The sequence below is a fragment of the Amblyomma mixtum genome, chromosome 1, assembly GCF_055824585.1.
Source record: "Amblyomma mixtum isolate Tamu chromosome 1, ASM5582458v1, whole genome shotgun sequence".
Lineage (NCBI taxonomy): Eukaryota > Metazoa > Arthropoda > Arachnida > Ixodida > Ixodidae > Amblyomma > Amblyomma mixtum.
This window is the reverse complement of record NC_143012.1, coordinates 275,705,579-275,720,507: the sequence shown is the minus strand read 5'-3', so window position 1 is coordinate 275,720,507 and position 14,929 is coordinate 275,705,579. Positions and strand designations below refer to the sequence as shown.

Here is a 14,929-nt window from a genome sequence, read left to right as displayed (position 1 = left end):
TTGAAAGGCAGTGACTTCACCATGTCATAGCTCGTTTAGGACAGGGCTCGAAATTCTGCCGTAGCTCCTTGAAACATCATTTCTGAGGGCTCTTGCAAAGAGAGAGAGTTCTAATAACGCTTGTACTTGCGCCTCCCTTTGCTAAGCCGGATACTATACATCATTATAACGATGCCACAAAGGAGTGAACGACGTTTGTTTCCAGCAAAACGAAGAAGCTATGCTATTAGTGGCGCTACCCCCGCCTCGAAAGTCGGAACCTTCTTTCGCTGCAGTGAAGGATTCATATCCCGAGGAAAAAAGAAAAAAAAAACCATTACTTAAAGGAATAACCGCATTGCAACTGTTGAAATATGTTCAAGGCAGGTAAGGGGGAACTGCGAACTATCATAGGGGCAAGAGAATGTAAAGACGTTAAGAGAACAATGCGATAGTATTAGAGATCCATCCCGCGCAAACATTCCTTCTCTGCCGCCTAGGTTCTGCCTACATGCCATACATGCGCGGAATTAGTCATTCTCTACTTTACATTTGTAGGTCACGGGAAGTTCTCATACCACTCCCGGGGCAGTAGTGCGGCGTTAAAAGATGCGTCACTGCCTCACTAGGTGACTGTTTCATGCACAGCTGTTTCATTAGGGCTTGTGGCACCCAGGCTGCTCTTCCCGAGAAACATCTCACGAACAATAATTAATTTAACTGCCACCTGCTACGGCGCGCAGTTTTCTCGCAATCCGTCGAGCAGGTTGTCTTCTACAAAGGTGGACCGGTTACGATGACGTGTCAAGGTCACGTCACCTAGGTGAGCCACCTGCTTTTAAGGCAAAAACCGTATCTGGCCTATTAGCAATAAATTATCTGGCCCGCGAAGTTGTCGGCATCCAGAGAAGGTGGTCCAGAAAACTCCCAGTGACGTCCCCGGCAAAAGAAAAATTCCATGCAAAGGTACGGGGAATTGAACCAAGAACCTACAGAATGCGAGGGCAACACGCAACCCACGGGCCGCAAAACCGCGTTGCTTCTTGGCGAACAAAGGTGAACCTATAGTGTGCACGTTCCGTTACGACTGCATGCTGATAAGTAGGTGCGCCATTAAAAAGGAAGGAAAGAATATAGATGAGGAAACTAACTAAAACTAAATATATATATACTGAAAGGGAAGTTCTTCTACGGTGCTGTATAGAAAATACCGTACTTTTATGCAGACTAAGATGCTAAGCCTTCGACCTCCAATCTAGACGACCTTTCTGCTTAGAGGAGGCTGTCTGGCGCCAGTCTGACGACTTTTATTGGGATCCGTTGAATTGCGAAAATATATCTCTTCCCACTAAGAACACGATCACCAGCAGAGACCAAGCTGGTGATGGTTCCCATAGTGTCCTGCGTTATCAAGATAGTTCTACGCGTTGTTGCATACCTCCGCACATAAGTGGCATTTTAGTATTTCGCCATGTAATTATCCGTTTCGCTCATATTACTACAGTCGACAAAGTGCACCATTGAAGTTAAACCATTATTACATTGTTGTTTATTTCAAACCTATTATAGCGATCATGTTAGCGATGAAAGCATGTAACCCGCTTAACCCCTCCAGCAAACTGTTAAAACTCGCAACACAGAACATGCTCATGAAAGAGAAGCTAAAGAGACAGCGGGTACTAAACGCAGTGATATCCTTCGAACATCGAGAATCTTGACGCAGTTGAGATTCATTACCTCAGTTGAAGCAAACTGTAATCATTAATAGAAACAAAAGAAGAAAACTGTATAGTAAAGCAGCATAAATGGGCAGACAGCTGTTAAGCCGTTCTTTAGAGCTTGTGCCTAGTTCTATATTATTAATCCTGGAAGAAACTTAAGTGCGGTCGTCTTTGTTCTGATAGAATGTCACTTGCTGAAGTATAGTAGGTTTCACGGGGTGAAATGAGCACTATTGAATTCAGTTTGAAAGAATTCTTCAGGACAAAGAAGTTATCCGTGGCTCAATATGACACGTGGAAAAAAAAATTTAAACTTTAAAAAGAAAAGGAAAGTTCTTCTTTTCATCGTTTCATCTTTTCAACTTTCTTTTTTTTTTTTACTGAAAGCGCACAATGGCAGCGACTCCAGTGCGAGAAATTCGCGAGTCGTATTGAGTCTCTGGGTACACTTCATTCCTCACTCTCAGCGGAGAAATTGATGGAGCTCCGATTCCGTGCGCCTTTCGAGCCAGTCTTTCAGGGAGCAATGAGATTTCACCAGCTTCAAGTATTTCCGTGCGTAAATTTAAATATTCACAAAAATGAACGTCTCCGTAGTTACCTTTTCATTCTAACAGTAAAATACCTGAGCGCTGCAGTAGATGGCGCAACCACATTACGCAAATCAATGTTCCGTGGCTCCTTGATGCATTTTATAAAAATCGCGTCTAGGATCACGGTCACATGAGATACTCTTTGATGCTAATTACCGCGTTCTATACAACATTTATTACTGAATTTTAGCAATATCTAAGCGTTATTTGTTGCCGGCGCCGTACAGAAGAAAAAAAATGTCGGGTGTAACGTCTCCAACGATATATGAGCTTTGAGGGACGCCGTAATGGAGAGTTCTTGATCAATTGAGACCACCTTTGATCCTTTAGAGTGCGCTGACATTCCACAACACGGGCCGAAGCCGGCAACACAGGCCGAGGCCGGTACCAGTAGCCAAACGCAAAGCCACTCATCCCCCACAGTGTGGATACATGAGAAGAAGTAGCAGTCCGCAGCATGGAATATGTTACGCTGTTCGTCCATGATCCTTGGAGATCAATTTTAATTGTGGGGCAACTGCGGAATATTGTGAGGTACTTTAATAGAAATATTGAAGATAATGGTCCATTTTTTCTAAGTATAGAAAAATTTTTTTTCTAAAGTTTGTCCATCGCTCGCATCAAGTAATTAGGACTGCTATAGAAAACCAATGGGGAACGTTTTTGACGATAGAAAAAGCGTGAATTGAAGAAACCCAGGCGGCCAAAATCAATCCACAGGCCTCCACTACGGCGTTCCTCATGGTTCACGTGTCCCTTCGGGCATTAAACCCGACATTTTACAATTTACATAACCACTTTCACTCTGGACGCCTCCTTAGCGATGTCTTTTGCGGTGTAAAGGGTGACAGGGCTCTCTGTGGAGCTCCAGTTTGTCATGCAACAAAACAAGAATACCTGAGCAGGTCGGCCTAAATGGCATTCTCAAACGGTGTTTCAAGCGAAAATGCGCTTGACTAACATGGTGTGCTACTTCTCCAACCCCCCCGTTTGCCTACATTAAGGAGTAAGGCCAGCTCATGCCTTTAGCTTCCCAAACCCTTTGTTGACTTCTTATAGCAATAAATGTTCGAATTTCTGTCTACGGTCAAGTTGTCCTCCCTACACTGACCTTGACAGACCGTTTTTTGACATCTTAAAAGCTTTGCATAAAATGAGTTGCACATTCGTGGTTTGTTTGCTTTTGGTTCATTAATTAGCCCCACCAAATTCCCGGTAAAGGACAGCACACGAGCGTTTGTTTGTCTTTTATATTCGTTCTGGCGTGAGGTGTGCTGGGCTTCATCAAGCAGGCCTTTTGATTTCATGGTTAGCCGTGTCCGACGGGTTTTATTTACTTATTTGCTTAGCTTGTTATTCTAGTGCTTTGTGTTCTGCGCTTCTGCTTGTGTTCGGTAGATGCCACTACACTTCTTCGATGGTCCGTCACCGTCGTTAAGGCTGGCGAAACTGGCATAAACACGAACTTACAGAACACCTAGATGTAATCGTGCTAGTCTCTGCATTATCCCTGTCATGCCAAACACGAATGTACAAGCTGCGTGTACTTTGCACAAACTTCGGCGAAACAATATGCGCACTAATGATTTCATACGGACTTACGCGAGACAACCAAGTTAATTTATAGATAATAAACTAACAGATTGCGTCACTGCTCGAGGCATGTCACGATGGTGTCGCAGATAACTCTTGATGTATCGACATTTTCTTCATTTACCTTTTTGAGCGCAGCCATCTTACCACTGGATTGCGCCAGCAGCGTTCTGATTGGCGGAATTCATATAGGAAGCTACAGCGCATGCGCAGCGCAGTCCAACACGCACGCGCGCTCAGTCAGGCTGTCAACAGTGAAAATGTTTATATGGTAAGGCCGTCAGGCACTTAATTTAAGGATGCGGTGTATTGCTACACTTATGTATCAAAATTGGGTAATAGTACTTTCTATAGGTGTGGGATATGTTTCTCTATTGTCGACTGTACGCAAGTACTAATTTTGTGTTTATTCTGAAAACTGGTACTCCCAAGTTCTATTCTTGTTTGGTGTAAGCAAGTTTGCATTTTTGGTACACCTGGAATCTGTGTGTATTTGCATCATACGTATTTATGAACGAGCCTAGCACGCGCATTTTTACGTATCGATTACTGTCAACGTATTTCATTTTGGTACACCGCTTTCTCAAGAACAATTACTGATGTGGTCTGCCCCCGTAAGTACCGAATTCAACCACTACTTAAGCCGTAAGTAAAGGGTAGCTTGCTCATTTGTTTATTGTACACATGGATTATTTCCTGATTAAGAGACATGCTTGGGAGGGATTTAGAACACTGATTAGTAACTATTCCCCCCTGTTCCCAGTTGTGTTCTTTCCTCAATTTTTGTGCGACACTTTTGCAGTTTATAGCTTTGTGTGAATGAGGCAGTCGCATTTCTGCAGAGAGGATTGGGAATGTCACTGGCATCTGAGATTATCAGTGGCACTCACTGGTATCCTTCCAGGCTCCGTGCTCTTTTCAGTTTACTCCTAGTTTGCTCTGCTCATAGAAATAAAGAAACTGTCCAGGAAAATGGCCCCAGGCGAGGAAGGAGAGAATGTTTGTTAGTTGAATTTATTAGCAAGTAAATTTCTTTGTACCTGATATTGTCAAGATAATGCATTCTCTTTTCTTTCTTGCCTGAGAACCGTAATTGGACCCATATTACTAAAGAAGCACAGATAAACTGAATGTAATTGGAAAACATTGCGCATGACAGGCACTAGCCTTGATCTGATTATCATGTTCTTTGGAAAAGTTCAAGGCACATTCTTCGCGTACGGGTGTAACAGAGACGGAACCCACCCGCAACACTAAAGAGTTAAGCACTGCTGTTGTTTTATTCCTTTTTTGAGTGTGTGTGTGTGTGGGGGGGGGGGGCACAAGTAAGTGCCTTACTATACTTGCCTTCAGAAGCGTGTGCCTGCAGCTGTTACCACTGAAATATATAATTGAAAAGCGTTTTGCGCAAGTACAAGGAAGGAAAGAGAAGGCGAAGAATAAACGGAGGAGTTTCACGTCTGGTTCTCTATAGGCGTTGAGCGCTGAAAACTGGGGCTTATGCAAATCCACTTCGATCCAGGACTACTTGAAAAGGAAACTTTGAGACGCCGATCACTTCTACTATTTACATATCAAAATCAACGCAGTTTTGAGAATTGATAATACCTTCTACTTCGTTTTATTTTCGACTAGAAATACAAAAAAGGGAAGGAAATATCAGCAACACAAACGTATTTCAGGGCACATTGAAGAGAGAGCGGGGTACAGAAAACTTGATTTTAGCAGGCGCCGTTTTCGTGACTTGGAAGTGTTCGTGCGGAGCAACCGAGCCACTTCACTCACGAAGGCTCCTCTGTCTAATTGACACAACGTTAGGCAAAAGCTTAATTAACAAGTGCTTGCGCTTGCCAAGTTGCGCGATTTGTTTTAATGAGTTTAGGAATGGCTTGAAGGGAAATGTGTCCGGCGTCGGCGCTTGCTCCACCCGCCAACCATGGTAGGTGTTAGAGGATTTCCTGCTCTTCACCTGCCACCTGGCAGGTAGAGATATGGAATTCCTCCTTGCCACTTGTAATGGAGAGGAGGATGAGGATTACCTGGCAAAATCGAGAATTAATAAGAATGTTGAAACAAAAGAAAAGACTAAGACTGCCTCACCAAAGTTATAGATGGCTAAGAACGACTCGGCAGAATCAAAGTTGCCGAGGAATGCGTTAGGAAAAGGTAAAGTTGCTGAAGCGGAGCTTCTGTGGGCGAGAAACGTTGATGCTTAAACCACGACGCGATTTTCGATGCACGATGAAAAGTTTCAAAGCATCTTTAATGTGCCTCTCATAACTATAAAGGCGGAGTTTCGTCGAAAACGCGAATGCTCTAAATGGTCGCCCCTCAATTCCTCCTTCTTTGTTCATTGTTTTCTTCGGTTTACTTGTGCTGCATGAACGGCATGCAACTGCAGACGAAGTAAAGACATTGGTTCGTGGGCTACAGCCTCGCAAGAGAGCGATTCTTTTCGGTGTTCGCTTTTGCAAGACACCTAAAGTGAGCGGTTTCCGCGACTTTTGCTCTTGTCCTGGCGCTTGTAAGCGATAACCACGAATTGCGCACGTTACTTATTATGTACAAGACATTATGGCGTCAGCTCCCCAGACTTCTCGGCTTTCATAGGGCTTCTTCCGCGCGTGTTTGAGAGGAACAATCTCCGGCTACAGATTAATGCGCCTGCTACCGCCACCAACTCGTTGTTGGCATCGAATGCGAGCCCCAACACCAGACCATCTTTCATGCATTCTTTTCCTTATTTGAACTTCTCTTATACTATTGGGGCTGCGTTGGTCGTTCACTGCCGCACACAAACAGTGGGTTTCCGGAAAAGGGAGAACGTGTATTCTCAGGGATGGAGTGTCACCAAGACGTAAGTCGATTTGCTCCTCCCTGGCAGTGGCTCAAAACACGGTACTGAGACGGAGTCAGCGTAACCGCCTGGACAAGCAAATTCGTCTGTTTAACCGGGGTAGATGTACGACAGTGGTTTTCCAGGTTTGGCTGTACTGTGAATGTCAGTGAATGAAAAATTCTATCCGGCCCCGAGTGACCAGTGGTCAAAAAATAAAGCAGCGTGTACGCATTGGCATCACAATTTGGCGCGATGAGGTTAGGAGCAATAAGCCGAAGTGGACTCTAACCAGGCTAGCAGTGGAGTCATTACCATTAGATTAGAAGAGCAACCGCTGAAGCATTTAAATGAGCGCGTGTATTCGTTGCGTCGCGCTGTGCGTGGCAAGGTCGCCTTCGCGCACTTGGGAAAAAAGAAAATTAAAATTTTTTACACTTGTAGTTTTACTTGATTTTGCTTATTCGGTCTTCTGAAATGAAGCATATGGCAAAGGTGGAATGACTACAGCAAATGTTACAGGTGCCAAGACAACAAGGACGGGGAGTGATCCTTTTTTCTCACTTCTATAACGCATGCGCACACAAAAAACAAAACCAAAACAAAAAAGAGGAATCAAGGACGCAGAATTTCTACCACCCCAATTTGATCGATTTTGTCGTTGAAATCGCAAGTTTGTTTATTCAGTTCTAATTCTGATTTGTCAGCTGAACCATTTGTGTGCCTTCAACATGATTACGCCTGTTCCTACGAATGAAGGCATGTTAGAACTAATTTTACGTTAATACTGCAGGAACGTAGTTGTCATTTTGATTTTTAAACGCGGATTACTCGAAAAAATCATGTCAATGAACGCCGCTTTCCGATCGCCTTTATTAATTCGGCCCCGTAGACTTCACCAACGATGTCGACCAGACGCGGATTAACCGATTTTAGAATTCAGCTCAGGGAGCGAGACAAAGTATAGATGAAATCAACAACGCTTGTAAGACTCTGGTTTCATCAGCATAGCTGCAAAACGAGTATAGTGCGCTGGTATGACGACAAGGGATAAGTCATGATGAACATATTTACCACAGAACGACGGAGCGCTAACTTCAACAGGAATACTTTCAAAAGGCATAGCAGATAGCATAGCATAGCATAGCATAGCATAGCATAGCATAGCATAGCATAGCATAGCATAGCATAGCATAGCATAGCATAGCATAGCATAGCATAGCATAACATAACAATGAAAGTGCAGCAAAAAAAATGAAGGAGAAGGAATATAATGAAGCTTTAATATTAAACTGTTAACCGTAAACCTTTAGGGTAAACCAAGGTTAAACCATAAGGACGAACTTATGCAGACACCACCACACATGCGTCTCTTTCAGCGACAGTTGGTAGGTTAAGAATTCACTATCTTCTCTGAAAACAAGAAGACGACCGTAATGTTGAATCAATGAACGATAATCTCAGCTATCGTTACGGAGTGCGCCATAGAAGTAGGCGGTACGATGGTTCGACAGGATACCGGCAAGCTATCTCAGGAGACTAAAGATATGGTTAAGAAACGCCAAAGCATGAGGACGTCCAACTCCACAGGCAGAGTAGAACTAGAAGAGCTAAAGAAGTTAATAAATAAGCGCAAGGTAGCCGACATAAGGAAGTTTAACAGAGAAAAAGTCGAGCATGCTCTAAAGAACGGAGCCAGCCTAAAATCAGCGAAGAGAAAACTAGGAATAGGTAAAAACTACATGTATGCGCTGAGAGACAAAGAGGGCAATGTCATTAGCAATATGGATAAGATAGTTAAAGTAGCCAAAGAAGTCCACACAAATCTATACAGTAGCGTATGTAATCAGAATGTAATTGAGAGAGGCAGTAGAGCACAGCAATGGGATATCCCGGCAGTAACAAAGGAGGAAGGAAAGAAAGCTTTAGGAGCAATGCTAAGGGGAATACAGCTGGTGAGGGTCAGGTGACAGCAGCAGCAGAGGAGAGATTGTGCTAGAAAAACTAGCCACCCTGTATACGCAATGCCTTGTGACCTCGAGAGTACCAGAAGCTTGGAAGAACGCTAACATTATCTTAATTCATAATAAAGGAGACGTCAAGGACTTGAAGAATTACAGACAGATCAGCTTACTGTCTATTGCCTGCAAGGTAATTACTAAGGTAACCGCTAATAGGTTCAGGACAACCTTAGTCTTCAATGAACCAAATGATCAGGCAGCCTTTCGTAAAGGATACTCGACAATAAACCATATTTACGCTATGAATCAGGTGATAGAGAAATGCGCAGAATATAACCAACCCCTATGTATAGGCTTCATTGATTACGAGAAAGCATTTGACTCAGGGGAAACCTCAGCTGTCATGTAGGCATTGCGGAATCAGGGTGTAGAAAATATTGTGAAAATGAATGTGAAAATATTGGAAGATATTTATAACGATTTCACCGCTACCATAGTCTTCCATAAAGTCAGCAATAAAATTTCAATAAGGAAAGATGTCAGGCAGGGAGACACGATCTCGCCAATGCCATTCACCGCCTGTTTACAGGAGGTATTCCATAGCCTTAAATGGCAACAGTTGGAGATAAGAGTTAACAGAGGATATCTAAGTAATCTGCGATTCGCCGATGATATTGTCTTGCTAAGTCACTCAGGATATGAACTGCAAAGCATGATCATTGAGTTAGACAGGCAGAGCAGAACGGTGGGGCTAAAAATTAGCATGCAGAAAACCAAAGAATTGTTTAACAGTCTAGCAAGGGAAGAGCATCCGGATCATAAGAGCGAAATAACTGGAAGAATAAGAATGCAGTGGAGTGCCTATGGCAGGTTCTCTCAGATCATGAATGACAGTTTACCAATATCTCTCAAGAGAAAAGTATACAACAGCTGTATCTTACCGGTACTGACCTACGGGGCAGAAACGTGGGGCTAACAAAGAGGGTTCAGCTTAAGTTAAGGACAACGTAGCGAGCTATGGAAAGAAAAATGATAGGTGTAACGTTAAGAGATCGGAAGCGGGCGGGGTGGGTGAGGGAACCAACGCGGGTTAATGACATCCAAGTCGAAATCAAGGGGAAGAAAGAGGCTTGGACGGGGATGTAACGCGAAGGCAAGGTAACCGCTGGTCCCCAAGGATAAGGGAGTGGATTCCAAGAGAAGGCAAGCGTAGCAAGGGGGCAGTAGAAAGGGATACAGTGGCCGCAACTGGCAAAAGACAGCGTTAATTGGAGAGACATGGGAGAGGCCTTTGCCCTGCAGTGGGCGTAGTTAGGCTGATAATGATGATGATGAACGTAAATTCTGTCAGAAGTACGGAACACAAGGGGTTTCATTCTTGGGCCAGGCCATCTCGCTAAGTCATGTGACTTTCATCCCCACTATACAGTGGCAAAGAAGCAAACCCTCTAAACTTTCGACAAAGGCTGTACATGTCATGCTCAACTTAAAACACGGCAGACGCTTTCAAAAACTGTTCGGCAAACCTCTCATTATACTTAGCAGGACCGCATTATACTTAGCAGGACCCCGTCGCGAGTCTTACGGAATGCAGATAGGCAGAAAAAAAAGAGGAAAACGGTATAGCACTTCAGGTTCCTTGCTTTCATTTTTTCTCTCAGATCTGCGTCAGTGCTTGTGCGCTATGGTTTAGGTTCGTTTCAGACCAACCATTTCAAAAATAATGAAATGCTGAAAATGGAAAGTTACTAAAAAAACGCTGATTTCGGTTTATAGGTAGGCCATGATCTTAAAGTAAACAGGGCAATTATTGTCACTAACTTCTGGTTTCCAAACATGGAGATGTTCTGTGTAAGCAGAATATGCTGTCGGGCTAGTTGATGTATTTGGGTGTAGTTCGCGCTCTTCCTGTGGCCTGTCTTGTGTGTGTGTTTTGCCAACCTTTGCCATATCAAAAGAGATATCTTGTTTTGAATGCGCAAACTGTGACTTTAATATCTTTCGAGAAAGGAGAAGACAGTACACGAGCAACAAGCGAAATAGAAACACGAAAACTTACTCGACGTTAGTGAACTTATCAAAGAGATGGATAAACAGCCGCATTAGGCTTAACAAGCGACTAAATTACTTTGCCTACCTCAGTGGCACTTCTACGGTGATTAGTGCGAGACAGGCGACGATCAACACCGCTCTGTTGGTCATCTCGGAATCATGGGTCGGCAGGTTCCTATAAAAGAAACAGAAACCTCAATAAAGCCGGGGTCATATTTTTTTAATGGCTATTTTCTTGATTTGTCTTGTCATTGGTACCCGCCACCTGTAAGCTTACGGTTGATAGAGAGCAAGTAATCGCTTCGTCGATTTTGTGACAAATTGGCAAATAAATGGATCCGGAAAGAAGCCGCTGGAAATGTTGTAAATATAAACGTGCTATGTTAATGAGAGCTCCGAACATAAACTCTGACAAAACTCCGCAGCTTTGTGCAAAACAGGTTTCTTGAAGTGAACGTAGGCGCGGTCGACAACTGCAACCTCTGTGCAAAAGGCTGCGCGTTAGAAGCCGTTCAGAAGAGCTGACAGCGGTTAAAGGAGACGAAAGTTAGGCAGGTGACAATGCTTCACTTTACTTATTAGAGCATCAAGGCATACATCACGTGAATGGGATCGTTTATGAACGTGGCACAAAGGAGAAATGAGGTTCGGTTTCATATTTCTATTCTCTTGATGTACTCCACCTTCGGCTCTGCTAACTGAGCTTAATGGCACTTATTGAAACAAAGAAAACATGTGTAGGCCCTGTTCCAGTGATACATGTGTGGAATACTGTTGCAAGACAACCGAAGTTGACGCGTTGACCGTAAAAAAAGTACGTGATGCTCTCTCCTGCAATTCAGCGCCTGTGTCCTGGCCACTACACCGTAGTGGGTATGTGCCATCTTTATTTGAGGACCAGGTGAGGCCGCGAATGGCAGCCACACCTTGGAATAAGCTAACACCGCTTCTTCGTGCCATTGAAGCACTCCTCACACTATGTATATTTTAATCATCTATACCTAAAGCCTAGCTACCTTTTAAACATCTATACCTAAAGCCTTGCACAGGCATTTCCTTCGAGGTTGTAAAAAACAAAGACGCCCACAAACTTGGTGAGAAGGAAAAATAAGTAAATGCGTTGTAAAGTTGCTCAGATTTTGATTTGGTAATTTCGTAATGGTTTTTGCACGTTGGTCTTGATGCATGTAGCTTCCCTTGCCGCAAGCGTTCTGAGTGACGTGACAGCATTTGCAAGTATGCCCAGAACTCGGGAAAGCTAACCGAAGAACGGCGCACATTTCTCAGTGTGCGGCCAAATTTCAGCAATTATTTCAGCGCTGGCAAAGGACTGTACTGAGAGCAAGTGCTTTGGCGTTACCTGGCCGTTTCAGTGAGGCTCGATCGCCAGCACCGATTACAGATATTGTGTCCAGAAGCTCAAAAGAGCTTGCTTCTCAGGTTTCACCACGGAAGAAACCATCGATGTGGAATATTGAACCAGTGTTAACACTTGACGTATCACCTATTAAATACTGATTTCTTGAAGCTGTCATCCATGAATCACTTGCGCTAATATTATGTTTCCATACAGTCGAGCCTTACATTTCCACCATTTCACGAGAAGTTCGAGCTAAGCGGGATTGTGATAAACGGCTCTTGAAAATTTGTTTGCGCGAAGCTCTTTGATGCGAAAGTCTAATGACTGACTTTTTGGATGTAACGTAAACCATTTTCTTCATCCCTTCACGCTTCCTGATCTTAGTCCTTGGCAGCTTTGAGATCCATGACATGAGACACACCACGCTGGAAGTGTTATCACATAATTGAAGAAAGATGCGTGAAGGAAGCCATCAGTCATTGAAGGCAAGGGAGCTAACGGTGAATGTTTCTTGTTTATGGTAGTGAGGATTTGGTTGGTGGAATTTTTGCAGAGAGTAAAACACAGCTACTGGCCACTAGTAGGTTATGAACCCACGACCTGCATATGTCAGATAACACCGGGGTCATGAGGTTGTCTTTTCTTTGATTGTCTGTAAAATTACGTTCTATCCAAAAATCTTACGTAGCGCAACTGATTTTTCACTCTAATGGACACCGCCGCAAAGAAAAGAAAAATGCTCGCATGTCTCTTGGCTTCAGTGACTGGCGGCTTCTTTCATCATGTATTTTAACAAGTGCATTTTATCCTTATCTTTGTCTAACCACCAGAAGAAATTATGCAATCAAGGGAAGGGGATTGAGGGGCTCGTTATTAATTGAGAGAAGCCAACAGCCACAGAAACCAAGGGAAGGAGGGGATTTTTAATTAATTTATTTATTTTGCGCTGTTGTTCGATTTAGAATATTACTGAATATGTTATTGCTTACAGCTAATTGATTAGAAAAGCAGAAGAAAAAAGAACCACATGCCGCCGGTGGGATCCGAACCCACGACCTCCGAATTACGCGTCCGGTGCTCTACCGCTGAGCTACGGGGACGGCTGTCAAATCTTCTGCTTTCGGGGAGATTTATGTTTACAAATAACCTAACCTTGGGAGTGTTCACCAGCGCCACCCACGTTCTTAAGCGGCGGACGTGGCACGTCCTGAGTTACCGCTGATGTGACGTAGAACGTCATCGAACGGCGAGGGTGGAAGCTGTGTGAGTACCCTCTTACGCTTCCTATGGCGTCAAGGCTGCTTCTTCTTTTCTTCTGCTTTTCTAATCAATTAGCTTTAAGCAATAACATATTCAGTAATATTCTGAATCGAACAACAGCACAAAATAAATAAATTAATTAAAAATCCTCTCCTTCCCTTGGTTTCTGTGGCTGTTGGCTTCTCTCACCAGAAGAAATGCACGCCAAGAGTGATGTGTACAGTGCCATCGAACTAGGTTCGATGTGCTATGGGTTTCGTCAGCGCATTGTGCACAGTCACCGAATTACAGACAGGCGGGCGATTCGGGAGTATAGAGAGGTAACAGCAAAAATCAGACTAACCAGAGTCGCGCAGAGCTTCCGACGTCTGCGTGGGGCACAATTCGGATGCCAGGTAGGCAAGCGCCGGACGCAGAGGCGCGCTTACCAGCAGCGACGAACCGCTTGTTGAATGCCGTGGCGGGCCGCCCGTCCAAGTTTCGTCGGCGGCGGGCGAAGCGTTCTTTCCCGCGTCGCGCATGCGTCATCCACGTGCGCTCCGAGCGGCGGCCGCCTGCGTCTCGCGTCTGTCCTCTCCCTCACTTTCTCTCTCTGCCTCTCCACATCGCTTTCATTTTCGCGTCTCCACCTACCTCTCCACCCCTCCCCTCTTTTCCCGCGATGAGCGGCGAAAGCGGGAAAGCCAAGAGAAAACAGGAAAAAAAGGAGAGAAAAGAGAATCGAAATCTATGTGCCCTATCTCTCCTTTCCGAAACCTGCCGCGTTTTTGTTCTCCAGCTTTTAATGGCTCAGACTTTACTCGATTCTCTTTTCTAGCCAGAATTCACTCCGCTCTCTCCTCAACCCTCGACGGCCTCCTAGGCAGGTCCCTTTTTCTTCTCCCCTGTTCGTCTCACGTTCGCTGGGTGAATGGCTGAACGGAGATGGGCAAGCATTGTACCGCGTCTCCGGCGCGTCGGACGTAAAGCTAGAGAGGCGTGAAGCGAGCGTTACGAGTCAGACGAGCCTCTGGCGTGGCTTCGAAGAAGCGACAGCGTAGCTAAGCGGGAGACGGTTCCTTTCTTTCCGTACTTCTCTCTCTCTTTTCTCCGGGGCGCCATCTGATCTCGGCAGTGCGAACGCCGGAATAGGTTACCCCGGAGACTCTTGTGTGCCTTGTAATCTCTCCGAATTGAAAACTCATGCCGTCCTAACTTCTGCCCATTCTTATTTCGGAGGCCCAGACTGAAGGGTTTCCGTATATAAAATGCTACTAAAAACATTGTGGTAAATCGAACTTTAGCGAGAGCAGGGGCGGTGTAAAATGTTGGGGCTAGTTGGAGTGCTTAGCAAACCGTGGGCAGGAGTGCGGGGTAACCATGCACCACGCAAGGCTGTGTGTCCACGCGCAACCGTGTACCATGTCCCTTCCAGCACAGTAGCACATCCATCCACAGCGTTCGGTGTGACAGGCCCGGTGAAGGAAACCTTCGAGGGGGAACCGATGAGCGTTGTGCGTTGCATCTGTTGTCTCGCTCAGTGTGACATAACTAGTGGCGAGTGTGTCCTGACAATCAGCGTGGCATGCCACTGT

General features: G+C 44.7%; 1 protein-coding gene across 1 annotated transcript in view; it reads right to left on the bottom strand.

The window, feature by feature from the left end:
- LOC149371761 (gamma-aminobutyric acid receptor subunit alpha-2-like) overlaps window positions 1-13,781 on the bottom strand; it is a 57,283-nt gene extending 43,502 nt beyond the window's left edge. Inside the window, exons 1-2 of the mRNA XM_089585238.1 lie at window positions 13,699-13,781; window positions 10,821-10,910 (exon numbers count right to left, since the gene is read on the bottom strand). Of these exons, the coding sequence (XP_089441364.1) occupies window positions 10,821-10,885 (65 nt within the window). The 5' untranslated portion in view covers window positions 10,886-10,910; window positions 13,699-13,781. The remainder of the gene's footprint in view (window positions 1-10,820; window positions 10,911-13,698) is intronic.
- Window positions 13,782-14,929: the final 1,148 nt, after the last annotated feature.